This window comes from Leuciscus leuciscus (assembly GCF_965113295.1).
Source record: "Leuciscus leuciscus genome assembly, chromosome: 14".
NCBI classification, from domain to species: Eukaryota; Metazoa; Chordata; class Actinopteri; order Cypriniformes; family Leuciscidae; genus Leuciscus; species Leuciscus leuciscus.
The window spans coordinates 35,656,995-35,676,365 of NC_138738.1; the positions used below are offsets into that span (position 1 = coordinate 35,656,995).

The window sequence follows — 19,371 nt, forward strand, 5'->3', positions numbered from 1 at the left end:
AAAAATATATTACTGACCTCAAACCTTTATACTGCACTTTATTTATACCAAACAGCTAATTTGCTATTATACAGAGCATAGCTGATTTTTGGACATAAGCATAATGCCAGGTGTTTTGTATGTCCTATTATTTACTGAGGTACCATTTTTGTTAGCATAGAACATTTGAAGAATTATTAAAATATTTGTTTATCATAACCAATGTAAACGAAACCTACTATTTATGATTATTAATTACTTTACTGATTTAAAGATGGAGCTAGTAGAGTTTAAAAATTGATTATTTTGTTGACAGATTTTTGTCAATTATATTATATAAGTGTTTTTATATTTTTTTATTATGTAATTATATCATATATTTATAGGGACTAGTGAATGAATGAACACTTTGACAAAGAAATCCGATAAAAATAAAATTCACACTAGTGTGCATCAACGTGACAGTTTAAAAATGTGAGAAATGATGTGTTTACGTGTGCATGTAAAAGACGCTTACCTGTGAAGTTGAGTAAAGCGTGTGAGAAGGAGAAACATTTGCACGTGTGGTACGGCACAGTGTACGGTAATAATTCTGCTGAGTTTCCTGCTGTGTCCCAGTAATTGGATGATACGCTGAAGTATGTAATGAGAGACCTGCTGCATAAATATGAAAACACTTCATACAGCTGTGAAAAATTCAAGCTAAGTGACGCCAATTCGCAGATAAATAGAGTGTTGAGACCCTGAGATCTAATGTAGCTGATATCACTTCACCTTTCGCAGTTGGCAATTAACAAGGAAAGACAATCTTAATCATGGCAGGGTTTTTTCCGCTTTATTTCCTCCTGTAACCCAGGTTCTGTGGGGTGTTTTTTTTCCAGAGGTGTGTAAAGGTGAAGCGTAGCTGTGAAGCATAGCTGTGAAGCGTCCCTTTCCTTAGTGTGTCTGGAACGTTTGCAGCTGTGTCTTACCAGGTGACTGGCGGGTCTTCTAGGAGCATGAAGTATCTAGGACTACTTGAGTGCCTTCAACTCATATTACACGGCTGACAGGCTGATGGGAACCTTGACTGCCTCTGAATATTTAACTGGAAAGGCCTTGGAGGAATTTGAATTCACTATAAAGTATGAGAGAGAGTGCTGTTTCTTTTTCTTTTTCTTTTTTTGTATTTTTTTATCGATCTAGAAGGACAGTCTGGTTGAAAGAAGGCCACACACACATCTATCCGTCCGTCCGTCCGTCCGTCCGTCTGTCTGTGTAACCATTTATTTTTTCAATTAACTAAAACAAATTATAGTTTCCACAAAAATGTTAAGCAGCACACCTGTCAACATTGATAATAATGAGAAATATTTATTGAGAACCAATTATTAGAATGATTTCTGAAGTATCATGTGACTGAAGACTTGAGTAATGATGCTGATATATGTATGTGATGATACATTGCCATCACATAAATAAATTGCAGTTTGAAATATATTAATATGGAAAATCAGACTTTAATGGTTGTGCGGTGTGTTTGTCGTTGCATGCAACTGGCAGGGACAATGGAGTAGAAAGATGTTGTATAATTATTGTTTGCGTATTATTTTTCTCTCTTATCCTATTCAGACGTATCTTTGTAAAACTAATAATGAACTGAATGATGTCCATGGTATTTCTCTTTTTTTTTATAAGAGCCAGTTCTTGATACCATTGTGTAAATGCATTGAAAATAGCTTTCATATATACATTGAAATGAGTCCAGTGACATTTCTAGGAAGCGGAAAAAGGATCACCTCCAAGGTCATGTTGAAAGAAAACGGCAGAGCAGTCATACGCATGTCCACACACACTGGTAGAAACACATGGTATGCCCAGCTTGTGAGTGCTGTCAGGCCTCTGGAGAGGACCATCTGCTTTCTCAAATTTACCTCCTCCTAAGTAGCATTCTGTCCTTCTGGAAACCTGACACCACCACGCCAAATTAGACACCAATTAGGGAGATATGCATCGAACAGTAATTCTTTATCTGGCATCTATTTTTGGTTCCCGGAGGATGCCACCACTGTACCTGCCAGTTCGCATGAGTTATCATTCACCTATAAAACTACCAGCAGAGAAACCCCGCTCAGGAAGACTTTTATGCAGTGTAATATATCAGCCATTACATTTAGATATTCCTATTCAAATTATATTGAAGCAGCTGCCAAGTGCTTGTGTTCCAGTTTTGAAATTACGCTTCTTGAATTGCCAACATTTCAGTGAAAATCCATAAAGGACTGTTTACTTACTCTTAATGAACATTGAACATTGATGAATGATAGCCTAACACAGCTTATTTAGTAACATACTTTCTACAAATTATCATTCTGTAATTTCACAATTAGGCTGTTTAATACATTCATTAATATCAGTCCAATTACACAAAAACATTTTGTAAAAGAATGATTGATTCTTTTCTCTCAAAAGGCTAGGGTTAAACTACAGTAGTCTCAGACACAGACAAGACACCCATAGATTATTCAGACTCTCTTATGCATATTATGCATAACAATGTCAGTTGTCAGTTCCAACCTGATTGCATGGCTTCTAGGTTTTTAATCAGTTGTTGAGAAGACAAATTGAAGTTCCCAGGCTGCTACAGTGAGTGCCTCCTAAAAGAGTTTGCAATGTATGCCATTGAATCTTGAAAGATATCACAAGCTAACTTTGAGACACTTAAATGTTGAGACACAAAATGTGGTGTAATTCATTTATTTATAAGGTTAATATGTAAGGGAAAACTTTTTGATGTGAAGGTTGAAGCTGTTGGAGTTCACCCTTGAGAGCATCAGAAAGTATCCCAATGGTAACTCATCTTTAAATATATATATACATATACATAAAAGATGTGTTACCATTGGGATACTTTCTGATGCTCTCAAGGGCAGCTTCAACCTCCACATCAAAAAGTTTTCCACATCAAAAAGTTTTCTATATATGTATAGAATATCTATACACACACACACATATGTATATGCATATGTATATAAAATGTAAACTAATGTAAACTATGTAAACTACTGTTTAAAAGTTAGGAATCTTTTTTTTTTTTTTTTTTTTTTTGAAATTAATTTTCAGCAAGGATGCATTAAAGGGTTAGCTCACCCAAAAATGAAAATTCTGTCATCTATTACTCACCCTCATGTCATTGCAAACCCGTAAGACTTTCATTCACCTTCGAGAGCTTTTAAATTCAAAAATATTTTTTTGGGTGAACTATCCCTTTAAAAGTCACAGTAAACACATTTTATTAAATTACAAATGAAATTAGTAAAAAATAAATAAAAATATCACTGTTTCTACCAAAATAGTACGCAGCATGATTTTGGAAAGACATGAGTATTAGCTGCTGAAAGTTCAGCTTTACCATCACATAAATTAATTACATTTTAGATTATTTTAGAATTATATCAAATATTTCACAATATTAAGGTATCATATACAGCCTTGGAGAGCATAAGAGACTTTCACAAATATTAAAAAACAGTACTTTTGAATGGTAGTGTATATTGTTTTTTCTTTCTTATTGTTGCAGCATATTATACTAACTTGAGATTACTATGGTAATATGGACAAGATATTAGAGAGGCTGCATTAACAATGATTAAATATCTGTATGTTTATTGGTTAACATTATTTTCTCTGCCTGCAGCCTAGTTGATATCACTTAACAAGGAAGTTGCCGAGCCATAGCAAAGTATTACATTTGGATAAAATATTAAGACCCCTTTTGTGGAATAATGTGCACAATTCAATTGTGCACAGAAAAATAAACACCTGTTAATTCTTCTTTGAATTGCGTCTGGTTTCTCTCACTGAAGATCCAACCCAATCTCACGGCAATTCATACGAATTTTACGAGGTGGCTAATTCGTACGAATTCATACGACCTCACTGATTTTTGCTAAATCGTACATATTTTACGAGTTGCCCAATTCGTATGAATTTGTACGAATGACCTACCCCTGACCCCGCCCCTAAACTTACCCATCACTGGGGTTTAGAAAAATCGTACGAATGCGTACGAGTGAGGTCGTACGCATTCATACGAATTAGACACTTTTTACTCACTCATACGAATTCGTATGAAATTGCTGTGATATAGCGTTGGAAGATCACATAATAAAATGAACTCTTTACAAGAGGATTTTCGGGCAGCCTTTTCCTGTCTGTGTGGGTGGCCTTGACTTTAAAAAGGTTCAAACTAGAGGCTAAGACTAGGGTCACAAAATCTTCAAACACAAAGAAGATATCTGATGTTTTGGGCACGTGTCTTTGGCGATCACATTTCGATATTAGCCTCCTTTGGTGTATTTTCGTCCTCGTTTGCACGTTCATCATGAAATTATGGAATGTTGTCGGAGCCACATGTGATTTCACAGTCAAGGAAAAGGAAACTTTGAAGGCGACTTTGACTCTCCCCTGATTGATCTCCTGAGAAGAGGCTTCACTCTCTCCTGCACAAGGACAGCATGGCTGCAAAGGAGGCTTGTGCTATTGACTTTTAGAGCTGAGCAGAGACTCTCCTGGAGAAATGCAACACTGGTGTAATGAAGAGAGGGGACCTTGACAAGATATCAAATCATCCTGGGGCACAAACGGGAGGGTGAGTGAGAGGGGGGACAAGAACAAGAAAGAAAGAGTACATCACAACACCTTGCCCTCTGCTGTACTGTCTACTGTCTTGCAGTCCTGACACTGCAATTAAAATACCTCTGTCTTGCCTGACCTTTATTTTCTCTCCTCCGAGACCAATAAATACTGCCCGTATTCGTCACCTTAAACAAGCCTTGTGTGTAGACGAGTCAAACAGGTACGTATGTGAAATGTAGTGTGGGATGCATAGCAGCTGTCCAATTAAAAAAAGGTAGAGGAGAACAAAGCTAAGAGAAGAGATGGACAGTCCCCAGATACCTCTGGCTCCCCCGGACATCACTATAGGCTCAGATTTTAGCACATGGTGTCATGGTGCACTTCCCAAGGTGTTAAAGGGTTCCTATATACCTGTAAAAAGGAGAGGGAGTTTGATGCACATCAGCATTTTAATAAGTCATCAGTTGCATACATCCTTCAGTGTGCACTTTATTTCTAGACTTATGTATAGTTCACTTATTTTTAGTAATAATAAGTAATACAATTTAATAATAATAATAATATGAGCAGTACACTCTTAAAAATAAAGTTTTTTTTTATTTTTTTATTGGCATCAAATCAATAACATCTATGGAACCTTTCCACTGCACGATTTCCACTGCAGGTCTTAGAATTAAGTTTAAGTGTGGTTTTGTGTGTGTGTGTGTGCGCGCGTGTGTGTGTGTGTACCTACTTAACTATATTTTGGGGACAAATTTGTACCCAGAAGTGACCAAAACCTGACAAAATTTCCAAAAACCTCCATTTAGGGACGTCCTGATTTGTAAATTTGCTATAAAAATAAATTAAAGGTTTTTTTTTATTTTTTTTATTAAAAATGCTGTAAGTTTTGTGTGATGGGTAGGTTTAGGGGTAGGGTTAGTGTAAGAGGATAGAATATGCAGTTTGTACAGTATAAAAATCATTACGTCTATGGAATGTCCCCATTTAGATAGCTAAACGTGTGTGTGTGTGTGTGTGTGTGTGTGTGTGTGTGTGTGTGTGTGTGTGTACTTTGTCTTAAAATGACTTCAGACTTGGCTCATTCAATCAGATTGTAGAACTGTAAAAATCCATTTTATAATAATAGTTTGGCACTGATGGCTAAAGCAAATGTTTTTTTGTAGAAATATGGGAATTCTTGAAAGGTACGTATGTTGTTGTTATTTTTTATTTATTTATTTTTTAAGTCTGTACCACTTGATTATCTTACACATTTATTTTCAGGAGCATCTGGACTTGAAAACGGTTCACCACAAATCTTAAACGGCCATGATGAAGACATTCGTTGGAGAAGCAAAACAAGTAAAAAAACAAAAAAAAAAACAAGTCCATATGTTCCAGAATGCTCAAGACATTCTCTGATCACTTAGATGATTCACCTAAATCATTTTCCAGTGTAGCAGTGGAAAAGATTAGGCTACTGCAGTGAGTCACGTCTATCTTCACATCTATCTTCCTTCAGAATAGATGATTCAGTCCAAATATAACTTAAATTTATCACTGGCAATATGAGTTAAAGAAAAATTTAAATGATGTTCCGACCTTGTGTGACGTACATTTTCTTGGAAAAGAGCGGAGAGCATGTTAGTCACATCCATTTTCTCCTTTTGTGTTCTGTAAAAGTCATACAGAAAGAAAACAAGTCATACAGATTTGTCACAACATGAGGAAGAGTAAATAATGGCAGAATTTGAATTTTCGGGTGAATTAATACATTCAAACATTGAGCTTGTCTAAAAGAAAATAAAATTTGGTGCAGGCAAATAAAGCTCAATTTAATTTTCAGCAAGTATGAACTAGGGGAAAAAAGCTCCTGGGTATTTTGATGAGGAGGGTTCTGAGTAAATGTGTACAGATGACGCCTCATTAGCTTCTAGCGCTGCGCAGCGGTTCCTCTTTAAAACGACATTACTGTGAATGTGCCCTACTGTAAATGAGTCGTTTAAGGCCTGCCTGTTGCTACGAGTCCAAACTGCACCAGAGAGAGCTTTCACCAACTCTCTTCTACATTAGTTTCCATGGAGATTGGTACTTCATTCAACTAAGTGTTGCCTTTATTTGTGAATTACAATTGATGTTCTATATAATAACTTTGTGTATGTCTAAATTTGGAAGCTGCACAGTTTCTTTGAAAAAACTATTTAGTAACGTAGACCAAACTAATCAATAGAAAAGATTGCGAGCACTTTTCTTGTCAGCAGTGTCTTTCACGGCGGCAAATATACTTCATAACTCCTAACAAAAGACCTGAAAGAGCCCGCTCTGGTATTATGAGCCTGCATGTGTGCCCTGAACTGTCTGAATGGTGTCTTAGATCCTGGAATGCAACCAAGGACAGTTCAGTGAGAGGCCATTCTCTCAGGTCGATACACCTATCTAGGTGTATGTATATATCAGTGGGGATTTCTTTAAGACTGCAAGGGAGGCTCGGCTTCCCCTATAATGTAAAAAAAATTAATGGTCAAATATGTACTATTGTGTTAACATTTTATTGACTAAAAATGCGTTACAAAACGTTCATCTCAAAGACGAGTTCGTTCAGAATCAGCTACATACAGCAGGTCGGCTGACTCGATTTCCTCCTCATACATTCCCGTAGCGTCAGAGTGCATTTCCCCGTTGAAGCCCAGTGTCCATTGACTTCAATGGGGTTGCTTTGAACAGTTGTTTTCAGTGCTTCGAAACTAGACGGTCATTGGATAAATGCTGCGATTATGTCCTGCCCACGGACACTCAGCGTCTTTTGGGTGAATGGAGGAGTGGGCTGGCCTGGACTCCGGGCTTCTGCGTGATGATTGGAGGGTCTGTCGAAAGGCTGCATCTCCTTTTGATTGACAGCGATTTCATACAATAAAAAGTCTCTGATGCTGAAGCTATTCGAGCTCAGTCCTATCGCGGATTTTTCAAGTGTAGTCGAAAGACAAACTGCTGCAACCTATTTCTCGGTATATATATATATATATATATATATATATATATATATAAGTAACAAGGTAAGAGAGGCTGTGCTTTATCGTGAATACGTCACAACTGAAGGGCGTTGTGCGAAGAGGCAACCCCCTTCAGCTGTGACTCATTCATGATACAGCACTAGCCTTCGAGTACATTATTGCTTTTATAAAACAATTACCACACAATACAAATATTAAAGCCAAAAAATATGTATCAGTGCGATTTTTATGAGCCGTGAACAGCAACATAAGTTACATTATTTCGCCATTAGACAGCGCCAAAGATTGTCTTTATGAGTAACTACCATGTCAGGGCACAGGACAAGATATTGCAGGGGACATTCAAACGGATTTTGTTTAGGACTGACCTGAAGAAAAATGCTATATCTACTGAAAATGCGGGTAGACTTACTCGATCTCTCACAATACTCTACTTTATATGCTTCAGTGAACAATATCAATGAAAACATATGTTTACGTTGCTAAGAGTGGTTGCTAGGGGTGTTGTGTAGTGATACATATAACCGTTGGGTGAATTGGTCATAGCTGTGTTTTATCGTCAATCAGAACCAAAGACTATACATATAGTCTTAAATGGGTCCATACAACCCGTTCTCATCTCAGGGCGTCATATAAGGCCGTTTTGTCACGTCCTTCGGCGTTTTCTGCCCACGCATATAGCACCCTTTTGCGTATAGATGACACGCACATGGCTTTCAACCAACTTCAATGTAAAACCATCCGCGATGTAATTACACGCTCAGGGCTTCGCCAGTCGTCAATTCACCTCAACATTGACCGACTGCACAGACTAAAGACGTTTTCAGCAACGACTTATGTTTGCTCTATGATTAGGATTGCCTACACCTAATATAGGAGGTCATTGTTTTCCATTATTTATCTTTTGAGAGGAGATATTCGCCATTTTCAACACCCTTATCGTCTGTGAGAGACGCTCGCGGCTTAACCACCTCCAATGCAACCCACCCGCGTTTTACAGGACTTTGCTAGCCAATCCAAGTGCGTGATATCAGACGCTTTCAGCAACAGTAGCATGCGTAGGCTACAATTTCGTTAAGTTTTAAATAAGCCTGTGGTAGCCTACTCAATTTAAACGTGAATGTGTGCTAGGTATCCTAACTAAAAACACGACAATATAGGTTCCATCATCCCTTAATTGCCCGCAGGAGTATATTGGCCGAATTCAACACGCACCCTTTATCGTGTGTGAGAGACGCTCATGGCTTTCAACCATCAATGCAACCCACGGGCGTTTTACAGGACGCAGTTGGACTCGTTGAATATGGACGCTTGGCCAGGACCCCTTGGCGTCACTTTTTAACGCACTGGGTATACCTTTGGCGTCATTTTTCAACGTGCAGGGTAGTCTGTTTGACTTCTATAGAACTCTGAACCGGAGCCTGCGGCGTTGAAATTTGACGTCTTGGGTAACACCGCAACCCGTCTGCTGTGTATGGGTCGAGGCTACAATAAATACAAATAAAAAGGAATAGACTACAATAAATGATCTATGCCAGGGCTAGTCAAATGGCGGCCCCCAGATGATATTTATCTGGCCCTCCAACTGGTTTTTGATGTTTAAAAACCCTCGCAATCTGATATCAAAGTGCCCTCTCTGCGCAAAGGTTTAGCGCGTTCGGCAACCGCATTCAGCGGTGAGTTTAACAACGCACATGGTGTGCAACCGCATTCAGCGGTGAGTTTAACAACGCTCCACAGCAGGTAAAACGGCATTCAGAGGTGAGTTTAACAACGCACATGGTGTGCAACCGCATTCAGCGGTGAGTTTAACAACGCACATGGTGTGCAACCGCATTCAGCGGTGAGTTTAACAACGCTCAACTGCAGGTAAAACGGCATTCAGAGGTGAGTTTAACCAAAACAACGCTCAACTGCAGGTAAAACTGCATTCAAAGGTGAGTTTAACAACGCTCCACGGCGTGCAAGTAAGCAGTTTAAGCGTTTTCTTGTCATAGGAACTGGTACATAGGTACACTGCTTTAACTAGAGCATGCTGGGTAACGTATTTTTATCGGAGGTTTGTTGATGTTAATAAATATATATAATATGCTACGATTGTGTTCAATTAATATTTTATTTTTTATTTTATTTTTTATTGATTAAATCCTCTAAATGAATAACGCTGACGTCACTGTATGGGGCGATCCCAGGGTCCATTGCGATTTCCCACTTGGTAAGTAGAAGAGTTAATTAATAGAGATTGATACTATTCTTAAATTTACACATCTAAAAACTGTTGAATCAGGACAAGAAGTTGTGTTTATAACCTTTAGATGTGTAAGGTGGCAATTTCGTATGACGGTAAATAATAGAAGGCATTATAAAAATATAGCTTGCTGCACCAAATGTGCAGGCTAGCAAAGTTAGCTAATTGAATTCAAGTTCATTTTTGTCGCATATAATCATCATGTATCGTAGGGGAATGTAATATTTTCAGTATTACATTAGCCCACAACTATTATCCAATATTAGAAATGTTCAGATGAAGAACAGTTGCCAGATTGGTTTGTTTTACAGCCTAATTGTTTAAAATCCACGCAAAATTATATAATTAACACCCAAATAAATCTATAATTAACAATACAAATTAATTCATAACTACTAAATTGTGGCTCATCACAATTTTTCAATATGAAATAAAACAATTAATGTGTATAATTAATGTAACAAGTAATGCTGTCATAACTTATTGACTGATTTATTTATATATATATATATATATATATATATATATATATATATATATATATATATATATATATATTAGAAGTTCTGATGTGGCTTTGTTTGGAATTTTTTTTTTTTTTTTTTGAAATAGAGCAAAACTTACATTTATTGACAATTTTTGTCTAATTTCTATCTAAAATGTAATTAACAATATTCACTTCTTGTTTATTGAAAAGGAATATCACATACAATTTAGCCCATTCTGGCAACACAGATGAAGAGAATACTGGTGTAAAATGTTCAATTCTGTTTTTTTTTTTTCTTTTTCTTTAGGTCCCTCTTCGGCAGCTTCAAAATTTATTTTTAGCCTTACCCCCTTAACATAATTCAAGTGTACTGTATGCTCTTTTTCAGTCCGGCTTGTACCTGTGGAGATGCCTGACAAAATCTGTGGTTGTTCACCAGAGTTATTGAGGGTTAGTCCAGGAAAGATTGTTGCTGTGGTCACAATGAATGGTAAGAATGTGAAGAACTTTATTTTGTCCTGTTTGAGAAGCATCTTTAAAATAAATATATATCCATACGCGACTCCCTACAAGTTTGACATAGATATAAAACTAAAAATATATGAAGTATACAAAGTAATATATAAATAGTACAAAGAACCCAAACCCTGGTTTACATTACAGTGGATGTGTTTTTGATATTTCCAGGATGACATGATCGAACCATGCCCGAGTTAATTTGTGAGGCATGCCAATCCACTTGGACTGCTGGAGTCGATGCCCTAAACAGAAGTGACTACTGGCCTGCAACCCTTCAATTTGCCACAGTTTATGCCACAGATGTCTTTTTTTCATTTGAAGAAATGAAGATGGCGGCACCAGGACTGTCCTGCCAAGCATTTTTAAGAATACTGAATCAGCCAACGGTCCGCTTTGGTCGTGTGAGTATTGAATTTATCTATCCTGCAGTGTTGTTGATATCTTTGAGTTGTTGGTTGATAAGCAAGATCTCAGCAGACAGTTTTCTGAAAAGTTTTTTTGAGTGGGAGGCTGTGAGATTTGAGGTGGACAACATATGCAAGGAAGAGCCCTTCAACTGTCCTGCATGCACCCTAGATATGCTTGCAGTTTCAGTTGATGGAAACCGCAAGCATTACCGTTTCAAGAATGCTGCTAGCTACTCCAAACTGTGTATCACAGTGTCTGTATTAATAAGAAAACATAGCTCTTTAATGTGAACTAAGAAATCTCAGATTTTAAGTTATAAATTGTTGTCAATCATCAATTGTTGTTTTTTTGTTTTTTTAGATCTGAGGAACAGGCCATCTTTGAAGGCGTCTTCATAGCCAAGGATGAAGACGTAAAAAGATTTGTAGACCACATTCACAACACAACCAAACATGTAAAATTCTAGATGATAATTAGACTACAGCACTATAATAACCTCTTTCTGAAGAGTTTGTTTAGGAGAGTCTTATTTTCATCAACAATTTTCCATATTGTAGTTCAGTGGAAGAAGTGTTTGTGGAGGGGAGTGGTCAGCAGCCAGAGATACCTCATAAAGATCTGCCAGCAAGGTAGACGAGGAGGGATTGGAGCTTGTGGTGTGTCGGCACAGAGTCCTGCTCCAGAGCTCCAGCACCTTCTTAACATGAAGCCATTCCTTTCGGTATTTCATGCCAAAGCCCATGATTTTAAATACGAGGTAAGGAAGTGTTGCTATGTGATAGAATCGTATTATCTAAACTGAACATCTGCAAACATCTGTTTATTTTTATTTTTTTATTCTTAACCAGGTAAAATGGAGTGGGGCATATCAGGACGGTGCTGGTTTAACACTAGGGGAGGAGGTGGAACAGTGCAATGCCTTCCTATCTAGGATTGCAGTAACCAGTAAGCATATGTCAAAAGCAGGTAAGATTACCACATACTGCACTAGTTACATCCTTACATAATACGTAGGAGGAATATGGTAACATCATATTTTCTTTGTTTTTCAGGATGCACAGACTTGCTGATTCTCATGGCCATGCGCTGGAATCAGCAAAAGTTCAACAATTTGGCTATCTCACTGACCTGCCGATATCAAAAGGTAATGACATCATTAGAATTAATTTTAGATGTTCAGTACTGCATGTTAGCAGTGTATGAAGCTGTGCATTGAGCATTTGTTTTTTGTTTCTTACCACTGTTTGTTATTGTAGACCACAAAAGCTCTGCAAAGCCAGTTACAAAACCTAGAGTCCATGAAAGCGCAATTGACAGTGACAGCGAGCCAATTGGAAGAATGATGTAAAGGATTGGGCTGACGGTGAGGAAATGATTACTTGTAATACATTTAGTCACAAATAATTGTAATTGTTACTGTTTGTTGACTGCTTCTGACAAATCTGATACATAATGACACATAACCCACAATGCTTCAAATGTCATTCTGTAACCCCATACTATTTCAGAGATTCTTTGAAGGTTGATGTTTAATACAAATTATTTATTTATTTATCATAAATGCATTCCAGACTCTGTCGATCTAAGGACAAAGAGAAAGGCGTTTGACATCATCATGTCAGTAAGGAGACTTGAGGAGGAGCAGAAGATTCTTGTTGCAGAGATGGACCACCATTGGAAATCTCTTTCAACTCGTTCCGATACCCTCAGAGAGCTGTCCTGCTTGTTTTCCAGTGAGACAATGAAAAGTATGTATTTGTAATAAATTACATAAACATAGGGTTGCCCCGACCAAAGATTACTATTAGGGGGCAGCCCTAATAAATATACACAACAATGATGACTGTTTATAAAGTTTCTAATGCTGGTCTTATATTCTTGTGTTCCTCTTTTAAGATTCGCAATGTGGCCTAAGTGAAGAAGGTTTGAAAGGTCTGCAGAGCATCATCCTCAGAAAGTGGCATCAAATCAGAGAAATGAAGGTGCAAGCAAGAGACTGTTACCTGCAAGTTTTGTCTGGAGCAGAGGACATCAACTTCTTGTACAGTGCTTCAGCTGATGAGTACGACAGTGACTACGAAATATCTGATGATGGACTGTAATCTACAAGACAGTAACACCTTTCATACTTCTGGACAATGACCTTAACTATGAATATAAAGCATGTAATAAAATCTGCTTTTTATCACCATAAATATAACCAAAGTGTTACCTCTTCTTTCACATACATAGAAATGTGTGCATGCATGCATGCACTGTGTGGTACAGTAACTTTCATTAGTTGAACTGTAGGGTGCTGTATAACAATTGAAACCTGTTAAGAGACATGGAAGAAGCAGATTATAAGGAAGAACACCATAATGATGAGGAATAATTTTCTCCCCAACATAATATTCAATGTGCTTTCTGTGTAATCTAGTACAGGTTTCATAGTCAACTGATGTGATTCTGTGGTACTCAGAACATTTCACCACTCAATTGTGTAGATTTATCAGCTGTGACCTGATTAACAGTATAATGTTACAGTTTTCTGGATTGCTAAAACACATTTCTTGAAACTCACATTCTCAAAACCTTAAACACAAAACCAAATTTTCAAACCACATTCAGAGAACATCTGACTCTTATGGCAAAATCAAACAATTGCCTCAAAACCATTTTATCTGTGCTCAAATCAAACAATGCTTTCAGATCATACACACATCAGTCAATATTATAAACACTACAGATCAACCGTTAGACACTACAGAGAAAAACGAAGAGCAGAATCCGAAACACGCAGTTACCGAAATAAAAGTATATCGTAACTAAGTAAACAAATTTTGCAATTGCGTAAAAAAAGTATAGTAATGACAACTTACAGTAGTAAGGTGAATAAATTGTATACTGCACTGCACTGCAAGTATAGTATTGTACTGAATATTGTATAGTATTGAAGGTCTGTATATTCAGCACTTTTTATACTGTGAAAATACAGTGACCCAACTGCAAAAGACAAAAAGGTTACAGTAAAAAACTCTAAATGAAAAGCGTGACAGTCACTCAGGAGAGTTGTGCAACTAGAGGAATCAAGGTCAGTGAGAGAGATTTTATTCTGCTTCAGCATCATGTCTTCATGTTGGTCCGGCCTGATGACTTCTTCCACATAACAATGTCATCTCAGGAAAAGGGAAAATCCCTAAAGCAGATCCAGCCTTGACAACATTCTTCACACCTTGCTCTTTCTCATCCTCCTCCTCTTCCTCTTTGTTCACCACCTATTTCACATACTCTTCTTCCTCCTCTCCCTCTTATATTGTTTCCATCCATTGTTGGTAACATTCAGTGTAACATTTTGAGTCAGTTTTGGCACTCTTAACTGACTTGTATGATGTACAGTTGGTTTGGTCTCATCATTAGAAATAAGTGAACAATTTTGAGTAGTTGTGTGTTAACGATGACACTGTGTTATAGTTGTTTAACTTTTGCCTGCCCGTGTTTAGTGTTTTGAAACATAAATGTGTCAGTGCGAAATGTGTTTTAGTGAGTGAGAATGTGTTTAGAGTTTTGCCAAAAGAGTGCATGAGATTTGCAAACAGTGTTTTAACTACCTGAACTTGTTTAATGTTTTACAGAAAGAGTGATTTACTCGACAAATTCGATTAGGCTATTGATAATTTGGGAGGTTTAGTGTTTTAGCAATTCAGAAAAGGTCTATTTTACAACATTTGTAAAATATTACTGTATTTTTGTATTCCGAGTTCAGAATCTTGCAATATAATCAAAACCTAACACAAGCATGATGTAAATATAGAAAAGGCAGGAAAGCAAAATAATGTTCAGATATAAATGTGACTCAATACAGTTTGTTGTCCATGATGAAGAGAGTACATATGTGTAGGTTTTACTGCCCTTCCTCCCCCAGGGGTCCCGTAGCACCCCTGGAAGAGCAAAAAACTGCACATTCTACAAAGTCTGCAAATGCAAAGTCTGATAAGTGTATAAAAGTGAAAATTGGTAGGACAATTATTTATGCTATGTTTAATACATAATGTTGGACAGAGATGTCTGGCATACATGGAAAGGTGTTAAAAAAGCATTTTAAAAAGTGCTCACAGTAAAATACCAAATTTCAGTCTGGCTCTCAAATATGTCAAAGAGGTATGTATAATGAACATATTTGGATGTCCCTTTGTTCATTAAAGATTGTATTTATTTAATTCCATTACTAAACGTTTTTAAACTACATTACCCATAAGCCTCTATCATTGTGTCCATGGGACGGGCGCTGTAAATTGTAGTTCATTGAAGTGTGTAGTTACACTATAGGGTTAGGGTTAGGATCTCGGTAAACGTGTAATTTCTTTCAATATAGCAATACCTTATTGTTAACTGACAGTATTACTGACAACATAACGCAAGCAAAACATAGTTTGCGATATGGAGCGCTTTTTATTCTGACCTAAACGTTAGTCCAACCACAGCTTGTCCTTCTGGGGCCATGGAAACGTCAAAGCCTCGTCACACTTGTCCATATATGGTATTTACAGGCTCTTCCGACTTTTGATGTACGCAAATCCAGGATATTTATTTATTTTGTTGTTATTTTTCATTGAAAGATATACAACAACGCTTTATTTCCATGATCATTTATGTATAAGTTCTGCAATAAAAAATAAATAAATAAAAAAACAGACTCTTCCCAGTTCTGACTGAAGATAGGCTATGTAACCTATGTTATGTAACCCTACAGGGATCTTACAGAAAGAAAATTACTCTTGATAGTTATTCTAGCATGCAGTATTTGTTTTAAACAGATGTAAGTTAATCTCTTAATCAAATAAAATGCGTCTGTAACATTTAAAGATGATTGCGCTCACACTTTGTACTAATTTCCCAAAATGTATTGATATGCCAAACTATTTAAAGACTTTAATTTTTCTTTTCTTAAAAAAAAAAAAAAAAACCCAGGAGATGCAAGGCTGCCACCAGAAAATACATTATTTTCTTCCCTTTGAAGAACACTTTGCCCCCCAAAATAAAAACAATATATATATTTACATGATTAATTTTACATTATTTTGTAAAAAGGCAAATATAAATAGGTAATTACAATTATAAATGTTAAAGGAATTAATATCGGAAATTGTAGGATTACAACATTTTAATATCTTTAGGAGTATTCTGTGGTATGTATTCATGGCTGGCATACCAAACAAATAGTTCAAGTAGACTTACCTAAACTATATAATTTTTTTTTTTTAAAGTACAAATAATGCCTTTGGGAATGCCATTATGCCAAACAGCACTAATTTTCTCCCTTATGATCTCCATGGCACACTTCCTGGCTGTTGTGCAGTTATTGAAAATGCAAAAGTTTTTTTTTTTTTACACACCATTAAGAAAATAAACACAAAAAGAGACTGGGTATTGTGCAAAAAACTTTAATGAACAAAAGCAAGAGAAAAAGAAAAAGAAAAGAAAAGAAAAAACTCACAAAAAAAAAGAAAAGAAATTAAGGGTGCTTGAGTCCAGGTGACTAGGCTGTCATGCTGAAAGCTGGTTGGGATGTGGGGAATTAGGCATAACATGCAGGAATTCACTGGCAGGCTCCCATGTGTCATCCCAGGTTTTGCCACTGTAAAATATCATAAGTGCAAAAAAATTCATTAGAACACAGAGAAAAAAAAAAAGAAAAGAAAAAGAAAAAAAAACCTGTTGGGTTAAATTTAGAGAGTTCATTGAAATGTATTTATGTTTGTTAAAGTAGCATTAACCCTGGTTAAGCCCAGTGGTGGAATGCAACTGAGTACATTCACTCAATTTACGGTGTTTTTTCATTTTACACATTTTTATACAACATTGCATCTCACAGGAAACTATTGTACTTTTTACTAAACTACAATTGTCTGGCAGCTCTAGTTACACAATGTTCCACACAGTTCCTGTACATTGAAAGCCATGTATCTCAATTTACGGATTTCAAAATGTTTCTGATAAACTGAGGGATGAAGTTGTCATTAGTGGGAAGAGGAAAATCACATTTCCAACACATGTACAACAGGAAACAACTAAATTATGACACATAAGTGTTTCAGATGCTGAAAGATTAATTTATGTGTGCATGAAACACTGCTACTTTTGTAATGCATTACCAAGTGGATGTCCTGCTGCAGGCTCAATAAATAAGATATTTCAGAGCTAGAGCTAGCCACTAGAGAACTTACTAGAAACAGTAAAACCAGATCACATCAGGACCATTTAATTGTCCATACATTGGCTGTCTGTCAGCTAATTTTAGAGTTCTATTAATTACTCAGCAAGTACTGAATGGTTCAGCTCCTCATTACCTACAATCCATTGTGTTAATCACAAAATTCCAGGATCTTACAAACAGAATATTCTAAATAAAGACAAGGAGGTAGATCATTCGCCCATTTGTCTTTAAAATTATGGAATAGTCTTCCGAGCATTCCAAATTCAGACACACTCTCTCAGTCCAGACTAAAGACAGTCCAGATATTTGTCTTTAGTCTGGACTGAGAGAGTGTGTCTGATTTTGGAATGCTCGGAAGACTATTCCATAATTTTTCATCATCGGAATGCATGTCCTAAAGGTTACAAGGGCCTACCTGCCAGATCTAGCTCTTCCAAATGCCTCCACCTCATCGCTATTTGCTTGAGTACTGAGAATTAAATAATAAATAAAATATGACTTACCACACAGTGCATGGCAACCAGTGGACTTTCAACTCGGCTTTCCCCTACACACAAAAACACGAATAATAATTATTTGAACTGTTTTAGCAATCACTGATTAGGGCATAACATATTGTTTTATTATCTTTGAAAGGTCAGAATCAGTAATTTAGACAAGAAAGCAGCCTAACAGAACACATTTTACCTCATTTATCCGTTCCCCAGTTATTCGATCAAAGAGGAAAACCTTCTGCCTACTACATTTTCGGCAACCTGAAATGATGAAAAGACACGGAAAGTTTATTAAGCCATGATGCCATGCTTTCTAGCTAAATCAGTTCAAATTTATAATTTCACATGTGAGGTAATATGCAGTCCTTTTCATTCATGTCAAAGTAAATTTGTCCCTGTTTTTGAAAGCAAAATGTACAGGATTGGCTTTCCCAAAGTCCTCTTAGCTTAATGGTCCTTGCACACTGACTCTGAAATCGACGAATAAATATGTTTTGTCAATCACGTTTACACACTGCCGTCATAAAAAAATAGGATCGGGTTCGATTTTCTGCGTTTTTCGGATCAGTAGCAAGAATTTGGAATGGTGTTTTGACAATTCAGAGCCACCGATTGACGAATACGGAAAAACGCATACGAAAATTTCAGACTCAGTGTGGAAGGACCTTAAGTCAGGGACTGACATTAACCACAGGCCTTGGACATTGGCCACAGCTAAATAACTAAATACTGTGAACTGGCTACCAATGACCCGGTTAGCCCAATGAATCAAATTTACATGAAGTCAACTCTGACTGGGAGCAAATTTATTACCAGTGTGGGGTAAGATGTACCATGCAAAAGGTTACCTTTTCTTCTGTTCTTCACACGTGGCCCTTCCTGACACAAAGACGTGGAAATGTAAGAGGCAGACGGAGATGGAAGAGAGACAGAGGGAGAATAGTGTGAAGAGGCAGAGGTGTTTGTCCTTTTCATTTGTTGCAAAGACTTAGAGCATGGCAGTGGAAGTTTGGAAGAAAGTGAAGGAAGAATAGTTGTACAAGTAGAAGAAGTAGAAGAGAGAGGTTGGAGAGAGTGGGGAAGACAGAGGAACAAGGTTAAGAACAAATACAGTCTCAGACTCCTTGGTTTGACTCTCCGCCGCCGCTTGACTCTCCGCCTGCTGCACCATTTGACTCTCCGTTTGCTGTGCTGTGGAGGTTGCTATAATACAAGTTTACTTTCATTTAAAATCTCTACATATTAACAAAGAAATATACATTTTAAACATTCATAATTTCTAAATCAAAACATTACTTACATTTTGTCAAGATAAATTCATAGGCCCTCCGCATCTTCTCCAAAATAATTTTAGTGACAGGAGTGGGGTGCAGATGGGTTATTATTTCTGCAATCCATTCATTCGAAGCCCTTTTATCTGGCTTGCCAAT

General features: G+C 36.9%; 2 protein-coding genes across 4 annotated transcripts; one reads left to right on the forward strand and one right to left on the reverse strand.

Moving 5' to 3' along the window:
- Positions 1-8,597: 8,597 nt before the first annotated feature.
- Positions 8,598-13,463, forward strand: LOC309514184 (uncharacterized protein). 3 transcript variants are annotated; one of them, XM_082190352.1, is made up of 10 exons: positions 8,598-9,804; positions 10,713-10,814; positions 11,012-11,244; positions 11,612-11,705; positions 11,809-12,008; positions 12,100-12,217; positions 12,304-12,395; positions 12,508-12,614; positions 12,823-12,999; positions 13,148-13,463. In XM_082190352.1, exons 5-8 carry the CDS (start codon positions 11,955-11,957, stop codon positions 12,592-12,594), a joined length of 351 nt encoding a protein of 116 aa, XP_082046478.1. In that variant the 5' UTR covers positions 8,598-9,804; positions 10,713-10,814; positions 11,012-11,244; positions 11,612-11,705; positions 11,809-11,954; the 3' UTR covers positions 12,595-12,614; positions 12,823-12,999; positions 13,148-13,463. The 3 variants fall into 3 exon arrangements, with proteins under 3 accessions (XP_082046478.1, XP_082046477.1, XP_082046479.1); XM_082190351.1 differs by lacking the exon at positions 8,598-9,804 and having other exon boundaries at positions 10,664-10,814; XM_082190353.1 differs by lacking the exon at positions 8,598-9,804 and having other exon boundaries at positions 10,664-10,814; positions 11,612-11,663.
- A 3,195-nt stretch (positions 13,464-16,658) lies between these two features.
- On the reverse strand, positions 16,659-19,117 carry LOC309474263 (uncharacterized protein). Its single transcript, XM_082136636.1, has 4 exons — positions 18,790-19,117; positions 18,135-18,202; positions 17,951-17,994; positions 16,659-16,868 (listed from the first exon to the last, which is right to left on the reverse strand). The coding sequence occupies exons 1-4, from the start codon at positions 18,914-18,916 to the stop codon at positions 16,778-16,780; spliced, it is 330 nt and encodes a 109-aa protein (XP_081992762.1). The 5' UTR covers positions 18,917-19,117; the 3' UTR covers positions 16,659-16,777.
- Between the last annotated feature and the right edge of the window lie 254 nt (positions 19,118-19,371).